The sequence below is a fragment of the Trichomycterus rosablanca genome, chromosome 7, assembly GCF_030014385.1.
Source record: "Trichomycterus rosablanca isolate fTriRos1 chromosome 7, fTriRos1.hap1, whole genome shotgun sequence".
Taxonomy (NCBI): Eukaryota; Metazoa; Chordata; class Actinopteri; order Siluriformes; family Trichomycteridae; genus Trichomycterus; species Trichomycterus rosablanca.
In genome coordinates, this window is record NC_085994.1 from 29,307,604 (window position 1) to 29,325,915 (window position 18,312).

General features: G+C 38.5%; 1 protein-coding gene across 1 annotated transcript in view; it reads left to right on the plus strand.

The window, feature by feature from the left end:
* The window catches only part of gapvd1 (GTPase activating protein and VPS9 domains 1), a 60,422-nt gene that overhangs the window by 13,724 nt on the left and 28,386 nt on the right, over nt 1-18,312 (plus strand). Inside the window, exons 2-9 of the mRNA XM_062999208.1 lie at nt 3,409-3,617; nt 6,687-6,954; nt 8,223-8,798; nt 8,976-9,062; nt 14,647-14,781; nt 15,157-15,349; nt 16,679-16,833; nt 17,508-17,637. Coding sequence (XP_062855278.1) covers nt 3,433-3,617; nt 6,687-6,954; nt 8,223-8,798; nt 8,976-9,062; nt 14,647-14,781; nt 15,157-15,349; nt 16,679-16,833; nt 17,508-17,637 — 1,729 coding nt within the window. The 5' untranslated portion in view covers nt 3,409-3,432. The remainder of the gene's footprint in view (nt 1-3,408; nt 3,618-6,686; nt 6,955-8,222; nt 8,799-8,975; nt 9,063-14,646; nt 14,782-15,156; nt 15,350-16,678; nt 16,834-17,507; nt 17,638-18,312) is intronic.

Genomic DNA, 18,312 nt, shown 5'->3' on the forward strand with positions numbered 1-18,312 from the left:
CACAAAACACCACAAAGAAAACTAGTGATACCACACACAATGAATGGAATATTCAACCAAACTACAGCAGATAAAACACAGAACCGATAGTACATATTTAGAACCTAGGCTTGTTTATTGAACAACATTGATGTAAACTTATAAACACATGGATCAGTTTTTCAGCATCCCTAACAGACAGAGGTATTACACAAATAAAAGACAACAACTTTAGTAATTTTACCATTGTGGGCATTAAAGGAGAGGTCTGAATCCATTGTGCTACCCAAGTTTTCTTTTTTACAACTGTGCTAGATTTACAGAGAAAACATAAAGATTTAATACCAGGTTAGAAAGCTTATGCCTCAGGGTTTTAGATCTGACAAATAATATCCCAGTTGTATTTAAATTTCATAGAACAAAGTTACATGACAAAGTCTTTTATTTTGTTTACACAATCTTTACTCTTACTAATTGTGTAGATGTAATTGTGTTTGGCTGCTATGTACTACTGTGTGTAGTCTGTATAACAGTGGAAATGTATTGATGATATAATAAATTGTGGTGTTGTGACATTTCTGGTGAGTTAGGATACTGTATCAAAAAGCAAACAGGGATTATTTTTGTTATTCTGCATTAAAGAGGTAAAATATAAGGCATGTTTATACACTGCCAAGACATCCTTACATGCTATCTGATACACTTTTTCATTTTGTGTGCTGCCATTTGAACTCCAAATAAGTTTAAATGAATATTGAAACCATTAATTGAACAGTGTCTTCCCTATTTGCTTCATTAGCTTGTTTTATTGAACAATCAATGAAGATAATATAAAACTCACTGATGTGTTAAATAATATAATGGATCTGTTTAATGACTGTCGGTTAAAAGAAAATGGCTAGATTTACAGCCCTACAGATTACATTTAAATAGCTAATAACAAAATGCCTGGAGACCTAGCAGTGCCATTGTTATGAAGCAATTCCACAAAGAAAAGTTGGCTTGAACTTTCTAATTATGGAAAGCATTTACGTGCAATCATTGATGTTAAATGTGTTACCAGTCAGGGGGGCAGTTACTTTAAGGTTGATATTAGTGTTAAAAAACTTTGTCCCTGAGCAAACAGGATATACAGTGGGATTCTTGTCTCAGTTGTTATTGTTTTATTCACTGATCATTCAGTGTGACACATACAACAACAGAGGAAATTTACGTTACAAGGGTTATTAATGTTAATGCTTGATAATGAAACTGTTGACAAGCATTAACATAATAACAGTATTGTATAATTAAATTTAAGTAATAATCAGAAGATTAAAATGCACTTAAAAATGAACTGTGAATAAGCAAAGTGATGTCAGATGCTCAGTCTCCAACCAGCCACGGTCCATTCTGTAATACAGAATCAGTGGTCATAAACGGTAAACAACTTAACTAGGATTTCCATGTAATGTTTCTGATTGTTGGCCTGTGTACATTAATTGAAAATGGAACATTTTAAAGTAGGTCAGGTCAAAAGTTTAATCACAGTTATAAATCACAGATGCTGTATATTTTAGCATCAGTTTTATATTGTTTGGAGAACACAAAACTTGACATGTAACCCAGTGGAGTTTGCACTGGAGACCCAACAGACACCACATATAAGGAAAAAACTATATTATACAAGACATTAATGAAATAAACCAAAACTATTAACTAATTGTTTCAAGCAGTAAATGGTGTTCTAAAAGCCAAGAAAATTAACAGACCCTAAATGTCATGCATGAATGTAATAGAGAACAATTTGGGGCAAGCCGTAGCCCAGTGGTGAAGGTACTGGATTAGTAATCAGAAGGTCGCTGGTTCAAGCCCCACCACTACCAGGTTGCTGCTGTTGTAACTGCAATGTAAGTCGCTTTGGATACAGGCGTCTGCTAAATGCCGAAAATGTTAAAAATGTCAAAATTTTTTTTTAGGCAGTTGTAGCCTAGTAGTTAATGCACTGGACTAGTATCAAAAGGTCACTGGTTCAAGCTCCACCACTGCCAGGTTGCCACTGTTGCACCCTTGAGCAAGGCCCTTAACCCTCAGTTGCTTAAACAATATACTGTCACAATACTGTAAGTCGCTTTGGATAAAAGCGTCTGCTAAATGCTGAAAATGTAAATGTGAAATGTAAATGTACAGATATTGTTATACGCTCATTATGAAATAAAGTAAAGTGGTAAAGTGGTAAATGGGTAAAGTGGTTTTAAGCCACAATGGGCTGCAGCATTGTGGCCAATGAGCTGCAATTTTGGAAACCCTTGTATGGCAACATATTTACTGTTTTTACATATTTGTGTTATAAATTATAAAAGTTTAGTTATAAATAAGTTAAAGTACCAAATCTCTGTTTTAAACATTGATGAATGTTGTAGTGAAAGTGTTCATTTATAGGGAAATAACAAGCGTTGCAGATGAAAACTCTAGTTGTGGTATGAAGAGGACATTAATAATGCATATCACAATCCAATTTTTTTAAAATAGCATGTCTTTGCTTGATGGAGAACAAAAATGCTAAAATTTATTTTTAATGTTTTGCACCTTATTATAAAGGTGCAAGGCAAGTTTATTTGTATAGCACCTTTCATACACAGTGGCAAGTCAAAGTGCTTTACATAAGGGAAAAAAAATAAAAGCATTAAAACATTGTTTTGTCCTTATATAACTGTAGGAAATTTTTGCTCATCCAGTTATTGATGTGCTCCAGATACTGACACAGTGAGTCTATTGGGCTGTAATCATCTGGTGAGAGAGCCAGATATATTAGATATATAATATTTGTGTTGTCTGTGTAACTATGGTAATCAGTGTTGTTGGTCTGTAGCATTTGGCCTAATGGAAGCATATAAAGATTGAACAGAATAGGTCCGAGAACTGATCCCTGGGGAATTTCACATGTCATAGCCACCCTGTTAGATTCCCAGCTGCCAATAGTGACGAATTAACTCCGGTCTCCTACATAAGACCTGAACCAATGAAGGACTGTTCCTGAAAGTAAATGGTGTTCTAAAAGACAAGAAAATTAAGGGACACTTACTATCATGCATTATTATAGAGATAACAGCAGAAGCTGATTTCTTTTGCTTTGTAGAGTTATTGTATATACTCATTATGAAAACAGTACTTACTTATGAGCTTTTTATTTTTACTATTTTTAATAGCATGTCTTCTGTGTGACATTGTGTTGTATTTGCTTGATGGAGAACAAAAAATGATTTTAAAACATGTGTTTTTAATGTTTTGCACCTTATTACAAAGGTTTAGCATCAGTTACATTTGACATTTCATTAACAACATGTATTCAGTTTACTTGAGGATATCAGCAGCCATCCTGAGTAAAACTATAATTCATTATGTTTACTTTTGTAGTGTTTCTGATGCAAGTATTTTCTTCATTTGCAGTTGATTCTCTTGCTGAGATAAAATATGGTAAAGCCAGACATTCACACTCTGGCACACCACCTGAAGCAGGAGAGATTGTACGTGACTTCAGAAAGACAGCTTATCCAGCGGCTCAATGGTGATGTCCTGAAGACAGCAGAGAGGCTGTACCGTGCAGCTTGGATAGCCAAGCAGCAGAGGATAAACCTTGACCGCCTCATCCTTACCAGGTAACTCTACCCTGCTAAATCTATAACATATAGTATTTTAAAAAATGTAAATAAAAACAAACTGCACTGCAAATAATTTTGACCAATATTTGATTGAAAACAGTTCAAGGATGTTTTTAACTGATGTGCTTATTTAATTTTAAGTGTTACATCTTTCCTTTTAATGATGTTTTTATGGCAGAGAACTAAGGACACTGTTATGTACAGTGGGGCCAAAAAGTATTTAGTCAGCCACTGATTGTGCAAGTTCTCCTACTTAGAAAGATGAGAGAGGTCTGTAATTTTCATCATAGATACACTTCAACTATGAGAGACAAAATGAGAAAAATAAATCCAGGAAATCACATTGTAGGATTTTTAAAGAATTTATTTGTAAATTATGGTGGAAAATAAGTATTTGATCAATAACAAAAGTTCAACTCAATACTTTGTAACATAACCTTTGTTGGCAATGACAGAGGTGAAACGTTTCCTGTAAGTCTTCACCAGGTTTGCACACACTGTAGCTGGTATTTTGGCCCATTCCTCCATGCAGATCTCCTCTAGAGCAGTGATGTTTTGGGGCTGTCGCTGGGCAACACAGACTTTCAACTCCCTCCACAAATGTTCTATGGGGTTGAGGTCTGGAGACTGGCTAGGCCACTCCAGGACCTTGAAATGCTTTTTACGGAGCCACGCCTTCGTTGCCCGAGCGGTGTGTTTGGGATCATTGTCATGCTGGAAGACCCAGCCACGTTCTATCTTCAATGCTCTCACTGATGGAAGGAGGTTTTGGCTTAAAATCTCACGATACATGGCCCCGTTCATTCTTCCCTTAACACGGATCAGTCGTCCTGTCCCCTCTGCAGAAAAACAGCCCCAAAGCATGATGTTTCCACCCCCATGCTTCACAGTAGGTATGGTGTTCTTGGGATGCAACTCGGCACTCTTCTTCCTCCAAACACGACGAGTTGATTTTTTACCAAAAAGTTCCATTTAGGTTTCATTTTGGTTTCATTTGACCACATGATATTCTCCCAATCCTCTTCTGGATCATCCATATGCTCTCTGGCAAGCTTCAGACGGGCCTGGACATGTACTGGTTTAAGCAGGGGGACACACCTGGCACTGCAGGATTTGAGTCCCTCTCGGCATAGTGTGTTACGGATGGTAGCCTTTGTTACTTCGGTCCCAGCTCTCTGCAGGTCATTCATCAGGTCCCTCCGTGTAGTTCTGGGATTTTTGCTCACCGTTCTCATGATCATTTTGACCCCACGGGATGAGATCTTGCGTGGGGCCCCAGATCGAGGGAGATTATCAATGGTCTTGTATGTCTTCCATTTTCTTACAATTGCTCCCACAGTTGATTTATTCACACCAACCTGCTTGCCTATTGTAGATTCACTCTTCCCAGCCTGGTGCAGGTCTACAATTTTCTTCCTGGTGTCCTTCGACAGCTCTTTGGTCTTGGCCATGGTTGAGTTTGGAGTCTGACTGTTTGAGGCTGTGCACAGGTGTCTTTTATACAGATAACGAGGTCAAACAGGTGCCATTAATACAGGTAACGAGTGGAGGACAGAAGAGCTTTTTAGTTACAGGTCTGTGAGAGCCAGAAATCTTGCTTGTTTGTTATTGACCAAATACTTATTTTCCACCATAATTTACAAATAAATTCTTTACAAATCCTACAATGTGATTTCCTGGATTTATTTTTCTCATTTTGTCTCTCATAGTTGAAGTGTACCTATGATGAAAATTACAGACCTCTCTCATCTTTCTAAGTAGGAGAACTTGCACAATCAGTGGCTGACTAAATACTTTTTGGCCCCACTGTACAGGACACAATTGTTTTATTTGTTTGTGAATTTTGTCCTTCTTTTGCTTGACAATGACAGATGATGACATATTGATGACAGAAGCTGGCTTTTGAATTTAGTTTAAATAACAACTGCGATAGTAACTGAGATTAAAAAGCTCAGGGTTAGATTAGTTTGTCTGTGGTATTAGATGCCAGCACACATTGTTATTGTCTAAAAGGACATTTTTTTAAAAGCTAAGCTAAAAGGTTTTGGTTGACTTCATATGTTACATGTTATCAAACATTTATTCATTGAAACATTTATTGTGTTATCTACCACTGCTTTGTCCTGGTCAGGTTTGTGATGGCTTTGATACAGTGGGTGAAAGGCAGGAAACACCCCATACAAGTCTTCTGTCCATCACGGTGTGCCACCATGCCGCTCATGTTATCAAGCAGCTATGCACATTAATGAAAGTACACAACAGTGTTGGTACTCTAGATAACAAGCTACATTTGTGCTATTTGTTTGAAAGGAAATACTTTATTGCAGTTAACTCAAATAATGCAAAATTAGTAGCTTAAATGTTTCCCCCTTGTCCATTATTATGTTACCAAATCTTAATTTTCACTCCACCTGTTTTAACAATTAAAAACACAAAGGACAAAAGACATTTAAGTGCAGCTAGAAATCACAAGCAGTGAGAGCAGCAAGCATCTGCAAACGTTCATGAGGTGAATAAGCTGTTTGGTATAGTCAGTCTGCACTGCCTGTAGATAAGAGAAGAAATGGGGATAGGGGTAACATTGAAAGAAGAGTGCATCAAGAATATAGTGAAGGTCAAAGGAGTGTTTAATAGTGATGAGTCAAGCTTAAATTTGAATGAGTGTTGACGAATGTCATCAGTGCATATGCCCGCCCACAAGTGAGTTGTAAGAAGAAGAAGCAGAAGATATACTTTATTTGTCATATATACATATACAGATGTACAGTACAATGAAATTCTTTCTTCGCATATCCCAGCTTGTTTGGAAGCTGGGGTCAGAGCGTAGTGTCAGCCATTGTACGGCGCCCCTGGAGCAGTCAGGGTTAAGGGCCTTGCTCAAGGACCCAACAGTGGCTGCATAGCTGAGCCTGGATTTGAACCGCCAATCTTCCGGTTGATAGCCCAAAGCTCTACCCACTAGGCTACCACTGTCTCAAGATGTAATGAATGTAAGAATGTTTAAGGGACGTCGAGTTACAAGGTACCGCTGTACTTTGTGGTGAATGTCTGCATTTATTTTTTCAGTGCAGACGCTTCCCCAGCCGAATGCTGTCAGCATGCCAAGGTGTTGGAGAATACGCAGTTTGCAGATGGATATAAGTTGTTGGGCTTTCAGGAGAGCATTTATGGAGAGTTTCTTGGGCGGCTGAGGGACAATCCGCGACTGGTTGCCTCCTTTGTAGTTGCTGGGGAGAGACTTATCCAGGAACATGCACAAGGAGTGATCCACACTGTTTTTACCTCTCTATATGGCAACTGCATCATGCAGGAGGATGAGAGCTACTTACTACAGGTATACAAAGACGGTTCCTATTCACTAAAACTGTTATTTGCATGTTAATTAGCATCAACATACTAGTGCATTGTTACAATACGTTTTGTGCTTTAATCTGATTTTATTGTAATTACCCCTAAAATTTGGTTAGGTTTGTATTTATGTTTTAAACACTTTCTGTCTACATTATAAATACAGACATTTGCAACTGTCATGTATTCATTAAACATTCTTTAGATGTTAATGTACACTATATTGCCAAAAATATTTACTCACCCATACATATTATTGAATTCAGGTGTTCCAATCACTTCCATGGCCACAGTTGTATAAAACCAAGCACCTAGGCATGCGGACTGCTTCTACAAAGATTTGTGAAATAATGGGTCACTCTTAGGAGCTCAGTGAATTCCAGCATTTTACCGTGATAGGATGCCACCCGTGCAGCAAGTCCAGTCGTGACATTTCCTCACTACTAAATATTCCACAGTCAACTGTCAGTGGTATTATAACAAAGTAGAAGCGATTGGGAACGACAGCAACTCGGCCACGAAGTGGTATCCACGTAAAATGACGGAGCGGGGTCAGCGGATGCTGAGGCACATGGTGCACAAAGGTTCGCCAACTTTCTGCAAAGTCAATCTCTACACACCTCCAAACTTCATGTGGCCTTCAGATTAGCTCAAGAACAGTGTGTAGAGAGCTTCATGGAATGGGTTTCCATGGCCGAGCAGCTGCAGCCAAGCCTCACATCACCAAGCACAATGCAAAGCGTCGGATGAAGTGCTGTAAAGCACGCCGCCACTGGACTCTAGAGCAGTGGAGACGTGTTCTCTGGAGTGACGAATCACGCTTCTCCGTCTGGCAATCTGATGGATGAGTCTGGGTTTGGCGGTTGCCAGGAGAACGGTACTTGTCTGACTGCATTGTGCCAAGTGTAAAGTTTGGTAGAGGGGGGATTATGGTGTGGGGTTGTTTTTCAGGAGTTGGGCTCGGCCTCTTGGTTCCAAGCTTTCCCAGAGGAGTTGAAGCTGTTATAGTTGCAAAGGGTGAGTTGACATCATATTAAACCCTATGGATTAAGAATGGGATGTCACTCAAGTTCATATGCGTGTGAAGGCAGACGAGCGAACACTTTTGGCAATATAGTGTACATGACAAAGTACATTATTTAGTAGTTAGTAGGCTGTTTGTTTGAAGTAAACTACATTTTACAAATTACACATATTATATTTTTGCTATTTTAACAAAATATTGTAAGGCATTTCTTTTCACCTTTTACCCAGGTCCTACGTTACCTAATTGAATTCGAGCTTAAGGAGAGTGACAATCCTCGTCGCCTGCTACGCCGGGGCACATGTGCTTTTAGCATATTATTTAAGCTCTTCTCTGAGGGCCTGTACTCGGCCAAACTATTCCTTACTGCCACCTTACACGAACCCATTATGCAGCTCCTGGTAGAGGATGAGGACCACCTAGAGACCGACCCAGGCAAACTGACTGAGAGGTTTACCCCGACACAACAGGAGCGCCTTTTTGGCGAGAAAGGCACTGATGCTTATCGCCAAAAGGTTCAGGCAGCCGTGGAAGCAAATGAGGCGAAACTAGTGGCTCTTGTTAACTCCTTTATTGGATACCTCAAGCAGAACACCTACTGCTTTCCTCAGAGCTTACGCTGGATTGTGTCTCAAATGTACAAGTCGCTAGAGCGTGTGGAGGGGCTGGAGGTAGGTGAGGTGAGGACCATGTGCACAGACCTACTGCTGACCTGTTTTATCTGCCCATCCATTGTCAACCCTGAACAGTATGGAATCATCTCAGACGCACCCATCAATGAAGTCGCACGCTTTAATCTTATGCAGGTAGGATCTGTTTGATCATTTTGAACTCATTTGAAGTCTTCTCTAAGAAATGAAAATGTGTATTAGAGTACTTCTGTTTGTGACATTTAAATGATAGTTTTTTGATGGTATAATGTATTTTGAATTATTTCATGTGAAATAATATGTTTATCTTTAATGTTCTCTTTACTATTATAGGTGGGTCAGTTACTACAGCAATTAGCCATGGTGGATACGGATAATGGGGATCCCAGACGGAAAAGCAGTTTATCAAAATTTGATAAAGTAAGAATTCTATTTATTTGTGTTACGAGCAAGCCTGCACTGTCTTTAACAAACTTAGCAGACAGTGGATATAAAAAGTCTACACAACCTTTAATGTGAAAAATATAAAAGTGCATCAACTAGTTGGAGAAAAAGCAAGACAAAGTACAACAAGCATCAAAATCCCCTTGACAGATATAAAACTGCTAAAAATACCTACATAAAAGAAAAATGGCAAGCTCAGTGGAACACACAGACCACAAATACGCCCACACATCAACATTAAACCAAAGAAACAAACCAAAGTATGACGCATAGACCAAGTTATGCACACACAATTCAAAATTGGCCATGCCAAAATAACCCACCAACACCTGATAAAAGGTGAAAACCCCCAGCCTGTGAAATTTGCCAAACACCTTCTATGATAAAGCACATCCTCATAGAATGCCCCAAATACACAAAGGAAGGACAAGATGTACACGTCTGAAACAAAAAAAATAAAAAATGGGTTGGGGGTGTATTGGCAAAGTAATTTCATGTAGTTGGTGTCACCATGGCAATGTGTAAAACGTAGGGGTTTAAAACTAACCGATGCATTTATGGTCAGATAATCTTATTACTCTCAATTCAGCATTTAGCCCTAAACAGTAATAACAACAAATAAAATAGTTCATCAGTAGAGCTATTTCGACAACATCTGGCACCATCACACCTCTATCTTAGTATGCCCATTTAAAAATGTTCGCTCTGTTTTCAGAATCAGGGACTTTTTAACAATGCAGACGTGCACTTCAATAATCTGTAGCTTTGTGATGTGAAATTATCTCTGCAGCAGTAACAACATCTTATGTTTTACCCGATCTCACAAAATAGTGGCACCTGTATTTGACACTGACACATACTGTACGTGTCAGCTTTGCAGGTCATGCGTTCTGCTTCCCAAGGATCCCAACCGGGACAGAAACACAATTTTTTTTCTGTAATTCATCTGTGAATTTTTATTTGTGCTGGGGCATTATTAAGAGAAGTGCGAGAAGGCGGGACCTAAAGAGAAAGGTGAAATCAGTGCAAAAACATGCAAAGAATAGCGCACGCAGACTGCAAAAGCCTAATCCCCAGTATTTTTGGTGATTTATAAATCCCGGCCCGATGCATTTTTTTTAGGAAATCCATTTTGTCCAGGAAAAAGAGGACCTATATAAAATCACCCTAAAGTCACCCTATATAAAATGAATGCATTATTTACATTATACTCTGTATGAATTTAAATGGGCTAAACAATGTAATTAAACAAAGCTAAATTATAGCTAAAATGAAAAAGGAGAAAAACAGTATTTTGGCAGGAAACTCACCTTTCTGGGGAAGTACACGATTAACTTAATAGGTTTTAGCAATTCTTTATTTTCATTTTACAAAAATTCATATGTGATAATTGACAACAAGGGTAGATTACTTCTGATAGGCCTAAAGGGGATAAAAGGACTCTTGGCTCTTATGCTCTCAGCGTTACTTTTTTTTCTTTTTACTTGATTGCATCAGTAACATATGGAACTCTTATCTGTGCATGAAATTTAATATGCTTCTTAACCCTTTGTTAAATACTACCAACAAGCTAAGAAGATAAAACTTGTATAAAAAAATACAAATAAGGTAATTAAAGACATAGGACTGACTGTATTGTGGTTCATGCGTGGATTACACCCAGGATGTACTTTTTTTTTTTGCTTGACGCACAGTCTGTTCAAGAGTAGATTATTATTTTCTTTTCTTTATTTATCTTGTAGAAAAAGCCAGAATGATTTTTCAGACCACTCTGGGGTCTATCTAACTTTTCATTTAGATTGTATGCAGTGAAATACACTATATTGCCAAAAGTATTCACTCACCCATCCAAATCATTAAATTCATGTGCGTAGAGAGCTTCATGGAATGGGTTTCCATGGCCGAGCAGCTGTATCCAAGCCTCACATCACCAAGCTCAATTCAGTGCAATGTGTCAGGTGCAGTGGTGTAAAGCACGCCGCCACTGGACTCTAGAGCAGTGGAGATGTGTTCTGGAATAACAAAACACGTTTCTCCGTCTGGCAATCCGATGGATGAGTTTAGGTTTGGCGGTTGCCAGGAGAACGGTACTTGTCTGACTGCATTGTGCCAAGTGTAAAGTTTGGTGGAGGGGGGTTGTTTTTCAGGAGTTGGCTCATTCCCTTAGTTCCAGTGAAAGGAACTCTTAATGCTTCAGCATACCAAGAGATTTTGGACAATTCCATGCTCTCAACTTTGTGGGAACAGTTTGGGGATGGCCCCTTTCCTGTTCCAACATGACAGCGCACCAGTGCACAAATCAAGGTCCATAAAGACATGGACGAGCGAATTTGGTGTCCTGACCTTAACCTGATAGAACACCTTTGGGATGAATTAGAGCAGAGACTGTGAGCCAGGCCTTCTCATCCAACATCAGTGTCTGACCTCACAAATGCACTTCTGGAAGAATGGTCAAAAATTCCCATAAACACACTCCTAAACCTTGTGGAAAGCCTTCCCAGAAGAGTTGAAGCTGTTATAGCTGCACAGGGGGGGCCGACATCATATTAAACTCTATGGATTAAGATTGGGATGTCACTCAAGTTCATATGCGTGTGAAGGCAGATGAGTGAATACTTTTGGCATTATAGTGTATATTGTGAAGGTTAAACACTGGCATGATGAATGATCCAACTTAGAAGTTCAGTGGTGACAGGTCTAGGGGATGTGAACCCTAATATATCATTGAATGCAGCCAAAGCCAGGGGGAAGATCATGGGTAAGATCATAGCCAGGATGCCTCTGTTGAAAAAGATTAAAGCATAGGAAAAGCTGGGAGATCTGGATGAAGCGCACATTGTTCATAAAGACCCCTCTATTAGAAATGCCAAGACAGGAAGTTGAGATAAAATACTGAGTTTGGAAGTTGAGAAAAAACAACATGAAACAAAGATTGAGAATACAACAAGCGGAAAATACCATTTATATGATTGGAGATCAGTTTACAAATAAGAATACTTGTAGTCTGAATGTTATACAAAAGCATTTTAAACATATTTAAAATAGTTATACTCTCAGTCAGACTAGGTGAAGAGACATACAGTTGTTGAATTTCTGAATGTCTTAGACCTCTTCATGCCTGGTCAAGAAATAAATGATACTTTAACAATAACATAGGAAGAGATAGACAAAGCAAATCTCAACAAGTAACAATTCATTTGTTACTGATGGGTTGCCCCCAGAATGGTACAGATCTATAAAGAAACACTCTCTCCCTTTAGTGGAGACCTGTTTTAATTATGTTATAAAGCATCCGCTTTCCTGGAGAGAGGCTTTTATATCAATTATCCCTGAGGAAGAAAAGAACAGGATGGATTATAAAAGACATAGGCCTTTTAGTGTTTTAAACACAGACTATACGCTTTATGCCATGACTTTAACAATAAGGAAACAGTAATACTGTTGTTAAGAGGTGCTTTAATAAATGACCAAACTAGATTTATGATTCATCAAACAAACCCTTAAGATAATATAAGGAGAATCCTACATATTATTGAGCAGATTATTGAGGAAAAAAAATCTAAAAGCAACAGTTCAGCGAACCCTACTGCATATGGGGCTCCGAAGCAGACGGATAGTCACTGCACCTCTGCTAACAAAGCTGCATCGGCAGAAAAGGCTTCCAATTTTCACATCAGTATTGTAATTGGACCTTTGATGATTGGCACAAGGATTTCTTCTCCGATGAGTCATGTTTTCTGCTTCATCGAACGGATAGACATTGGCGTGTCAGGTGAGAAACATCAGAGAACAAACACCCTGCAACCATTGCTGGAGGAACACAAGCTGTTGGTGGCAGCGGAATGTTTTCGTGACATTCTCTGGGCCCATACATTCATGTGGAATGCACTCTCAACCGATTTGGATATGAATCCATCCTTGCAGATCACGTACACCCATAAATGCTGATTGTCTTCCCTGGGGCGGATGGGATCGTCCAGCAAGACAGTGCGACATTTCCCATGGCTAGAAATGTCCGACATTGGTTGGAAGAGCATGACCAAGACTTCCAAGTACCACCCTGGCCCCCTAATTCCCCAGACTTGAACTTATTTGAGCATCTGTAGGACCACCTAGATCGTCATGTTCGCTCTATGGATCCTACCCCATGCACCCTGCAACAGCTGTGGGATGCACTGCAGTCAGCATGGCTCCATATACCTGTGACAACCTACCAGGACCGTATTAAACACACAGTGGTTACTCTGGATATTAGTTGGTGGACATAATGATGTGATTCGACAGTGTATATGTATGGGGGAAACAGTGCATGTGGTTTATTGGCAAGATGGGGACTTGACCAAATGTGACCTACTGTACAAACAAATTGCAATTTCTTGCTTTCTAGTAGTGCTAAATACAGTAGACCCTTGAGTTACGAACGGTTTACCATACGAACATTTTTAGGTCTTCTTCTTAACATACAAACAAATTTCGGATTACGAGCCACAATTCGCGAAACATGTGACGTCACAAACAAGTTGGCTCCGACCGTCTCTGTCTTTATATGCAGTGAGCGAACATTCGGACAGCGGACTGTGTTTTTCCGGTGTTTTAATGTCCCCAGAGAAAGCGCAGTTTTTTGTTGTTGTATAATTACTCCTGCCAGTAGCTGTCACTGTGTATCAGACAGAGGGGACAGTGAGTAAGAGAGAAGAAGGAAGTTATTCTTTTGTGAAATTACACCTACAAAATACAACGCTATTGAAATAAAGAAGGAAATAATAGAGAAATATGAGAGTTATTGTTGTTTCTGGTAGGTCAAGGGTCCACTTTAGTAAGACATTTTTAAATTCATAATTTAATACTTATTTAATAGTAAATTCATACTTCATTTAACATTGATCATTTTAATATAGGCCTGTGCATAAATGTTATCTTTACACATATGAAAGTCACCCATGCCATGGCACCGATGTACACCCATATCATGACAGATATGGTAAATTCATATTATTTTTGTGATTTTTCTTTATTTGAATACGGTGACTGGTCTGCTTAACTGACTTCAAAATGACTTTTAAACCCCGTTTTCAGATATTTTAATTCACTTAGTTTGTTTGATCTTTCTATCTGACGTTAAAAGTGTTGCTTATTGAAACTTTAAAGTTTACTTCACACTACTGAAGTGATGTTTATCTTCACGCTGGCTGGTAGTAATTAGGACTAAAATGCATTTACTCACTTGGTTTATCATATTACTGAGGGGAGAAATTACTTTTCTTAAATTGTTCAGTGGTTTTGACTGAGTAAAATTTTTTTCTTCAATAACTCAGATGTATAACTGTAATAAAATAAAATAACTTTGTTTTTATTTGTGTTGTTTTCTTAAAATGATCTAAAACAGTTGACTCGAAATCTGAAATTGGGTTTTTTTAATGGTAATGTTAACTACAAACATGATTGTTTCTTCTATTTTTTAAAACCACATAGTCTCATTTTTTAAACAAGCACGTTTTATGTAAATGTTTCATATTCTTCTTTTATTTTTTTTAACTGTTTTTATTATTTGTCTTTCCAGAGTTGTGTTGCTGCCTTTTTGGACATTGTGATTGGTGGAAGAGTTGTGGAGACCCCTCCGATGTCTTCAATAAACCTTTTAGATGGACTTACTCGAACTGTGATTTATATCACTCATCATCAACTGTTTACTTTGGTAGGTCACAAATTAAGTGCTATATAAGGGTGTAGTTAAAATAGATCACTGTACCTCCATTGCATATATCTCCTATAAATTTGCACAGATGCTAACAAAAATATTAGTTAACTCCACCCTATCAACCACCTGAAATACCATGGCAACCAGCTAGTATCACCCCATCAATCACCTGCCATTCCTGCAACTACCTGGAATATCATAACAATCCATTACCCTCTCAAACTTACTGAACCCTTTTTTTTCCCTTTGCAAGATTGTACCAGTTCTAAGTAGTTCTGTCAGAAAATCTGAATGTTGTTCTATAATATAATGTTAATAATAGCAAAATAAAAAAGAATTTTTACTTTTACTCCTGATATTTTTCTTCTTTAGGTGGACTTTGTACATAGTGTGACTACAAGTGACCAGCTTAGAGATGAAGATCACTTAGCACTGGAAACTCTGCTAGCCAATCTACCAAAGTCCTGCACAGTTAAGAGCAACAGCTTAGAGCTCACACCTTCCAACACACCCCAGCTTTCCCCGGCTACTACACCTGCCAACAAGAAGAACCGACTATCCATAGGTACTTGCAGTACATTTTAGTTCAAGTTCAGCTTATAAATTCACCACAGTTTTGGTGTTACTATCAGGAGTTTTATTGTATATACACCGACCAGCCATAACATTAAAACCACCTCCACTTACCATTTAGAAGCACTTTTTGGTTCTACAATTACTTACTGTAGTCCATCTGTTTCTCTGCGTGCTTTGTTAGCCCCCTCTAATGCTGTTCTTCAATGGTCAGGACTCTCCCAGGACCACTACAGAGCAGATGTTATTTGGGTGGTGGATCATTCTCAGCACTGCAGTGACACTGACATGGTGGTGGTGTGTTTGTGTGTTGTGCTGGTATGAGTGGATAAGACACAGCAGCGCTGATGGAGTTTTTAAACACCTCACTGTCACTGACTGAGAATAGTCCACCAACCCAAAAACATCCAGCCAACAGCGCCCTGTGGGCAGCGTCCTGTGACCACTGATGAAGGTCTAGAAGATGACCAACTCAAACAGCAGCAATAGATGAGCGATCGTCTCTGACTTTACATCTACAAGGTGGACCAACTAGGTAGGAGTGTCTAATATAGTGGACAGTGAGTGGACACGGTATTTAAAAACTCCAGCAGCGCTGCTGTGTCTGATCCACTCATACCAGCACAACACACACTTAAATAATACCTACTCTGTAGTGGTCCTGGGAGAGTCCTGACCATTGAAGAACAGGGTGAAAGCAGGCTAAAAAGATATGTGGAGAAATAGATGGACTACACTCAGTAATTGTAGAACTTCGAAGTGCTTCTATGTGGTAAGTGGAGCTGATAAAATGGACAGTGAGTGTAGAAACAAGGAGGTGGTTTTAATGTTATGGCTGATCAGTGTATACTGTATATGTATGTAAATTTGCACAAACAACAAACTTGAACCAGTAATTACCTGTCCTATCATGAATGTAACCAAAGTGTGTAAAACATGATGTTAAAAAAGAATAAATAAATAAACAAATGTAACATATATTATTGTATATTATTGCCAGGTCATACACAATTGTGTTTTAAGGTACTTGTTAAACAATATTGATCTACCTAACCCAAATAATTCACACTATCAGCATTCTTAGTGAAGGTGGTTATTATAAAGCTAAACTACACTTTTAGGCCCAGAAAACATTTAACACATGCTTTTAATTATCACATGTACTTTGTTTATGGTTGTTGGTGTATAATCAAGCTTCCAAGAGCTGGTAATATTTTGATTAATTGTAGTCTATTGGAAGTTAATGCGTAGTAATGCTTAGTAATTACTTACTCTATAATGCTTTACTAATTATCATTCTTTTCTCTCCTGTTACCTACAGCTTCACGTAGTCGCTCCCGCTCCAACATCGCTCAGGATAGTGAGGTGGATGCTAGCCTCCAGGACTCCCAACAGGAAGATATACCTGAGGAGGTGCTTGTCATTTCATTAGGAACTTCACCTCAAACTATGCCTGGAATGATGCCGGAGAATGAGGTAAAAATTTACTATATATAGAAGCAGCCTTTTTTAAATGTATAGAAATTTTCAATATAAAGCTACATTACCTTAGAATTAACCATAATAAAGAATGTAAAAAAAAAAAAACCAAACCTGGTATTTTAACCTGTTAGTTCCAATGCAAGGATTAGCGTTAATGTGTAAAATAAAGCTGAAAAAGTAGGTGTTACAATTGTTTTTGCGTTTACTTTTAGCCATGTTCTGTTACTTATATCACTTCTAAAATGTTTACAGGGTGAGTCAAAATTATGTTTACACTTGAATGGCGGAAACCATTTATTAACAAAACATTCTTCATATGTGTACGATGATTTACAAGACAGTCTCAACCTGTTCGCCGTCATGTTCAACACACAAAAACCAGCGAGCAACAGTACCATTTAATGCCCGGACACACATTTCACGGGAAATAGATCCATTAGTGTTAATCATTATTAATCATTTTGACTCAACCTGTATAAGAAAGTTGAGGTGAAGTACACCAAAAATATGTAGACTCCTGACTATGAGCTTGTCAGAAATTCCATTCTGAAAGTGTTAGATTTTAAGCTTCATTCTAAGAGTTAAATTAGTGCTTTGAATGAATTAACAATTACATAACTTCCGATAAATGTTGTGTATTAGAAACAACCAATGTTTTATTGTTTTAGGTACTGAACTTGCAGCTGTCAGATGGAGCACAAGGAGATCCCCAAGCTGATGTGACCAAACTTCATGGCAAATCTGACAAAACGCTGCGCTTCTCACTTTGCAGTGACAATCTTGAAGGCATCTCTGAAGGTCTGTGGTCTCGTAATTACCAGCAAATGACTTCATTCAAAATAATATTCCTGCATTTCAGGCCTGCAACACATTTTAAAAAAAGTTAGGACGGGGGTAATTTAGGGCTAGTAATATGATTCCAAACAGGTGATGTCAACAGGTGATTGTAATCATGGTTTGGTACAAAAGCAGCATCCAGGAAAGGCTGAGTCTTTGATGAGCAAAGATGATCAGAGGATCTCCAGTTTGTCAACAAATGCATGAGAAAATGATTGCAGTGTTTAAAAACAATGTACCTCAACAAAAGATTGGAAATTGCATATTTCTCCCTCTACAGTGCATAATATCATTAAACAATTCAAGGAATCGGGAGGAATCTCAGTGCGTAAAGACCAAGGGTGCAAGCTTAATTTAAACGCCTGTGATCTTTGATCCCTCAGACAGCACTGCATCAAGAACCGCCACTCAGCAATAGCTGATATAACCACATGGACAAGAGATTACTTTGGCAAACCTTTGTCAAGCACTACAATACAGAGTTACATGCACAAATGCCACTTAAAACTTTACTGTGCTAAAAAGAAGCCTTATGTTAACCATGTCAAGAAGCGGCGTCGACTTCTCTGGGCTCAGAGGCATCTAGGATGGACCATCACACAGTGGAAATGTGTATTGTGGTCAGATGAATCAGCA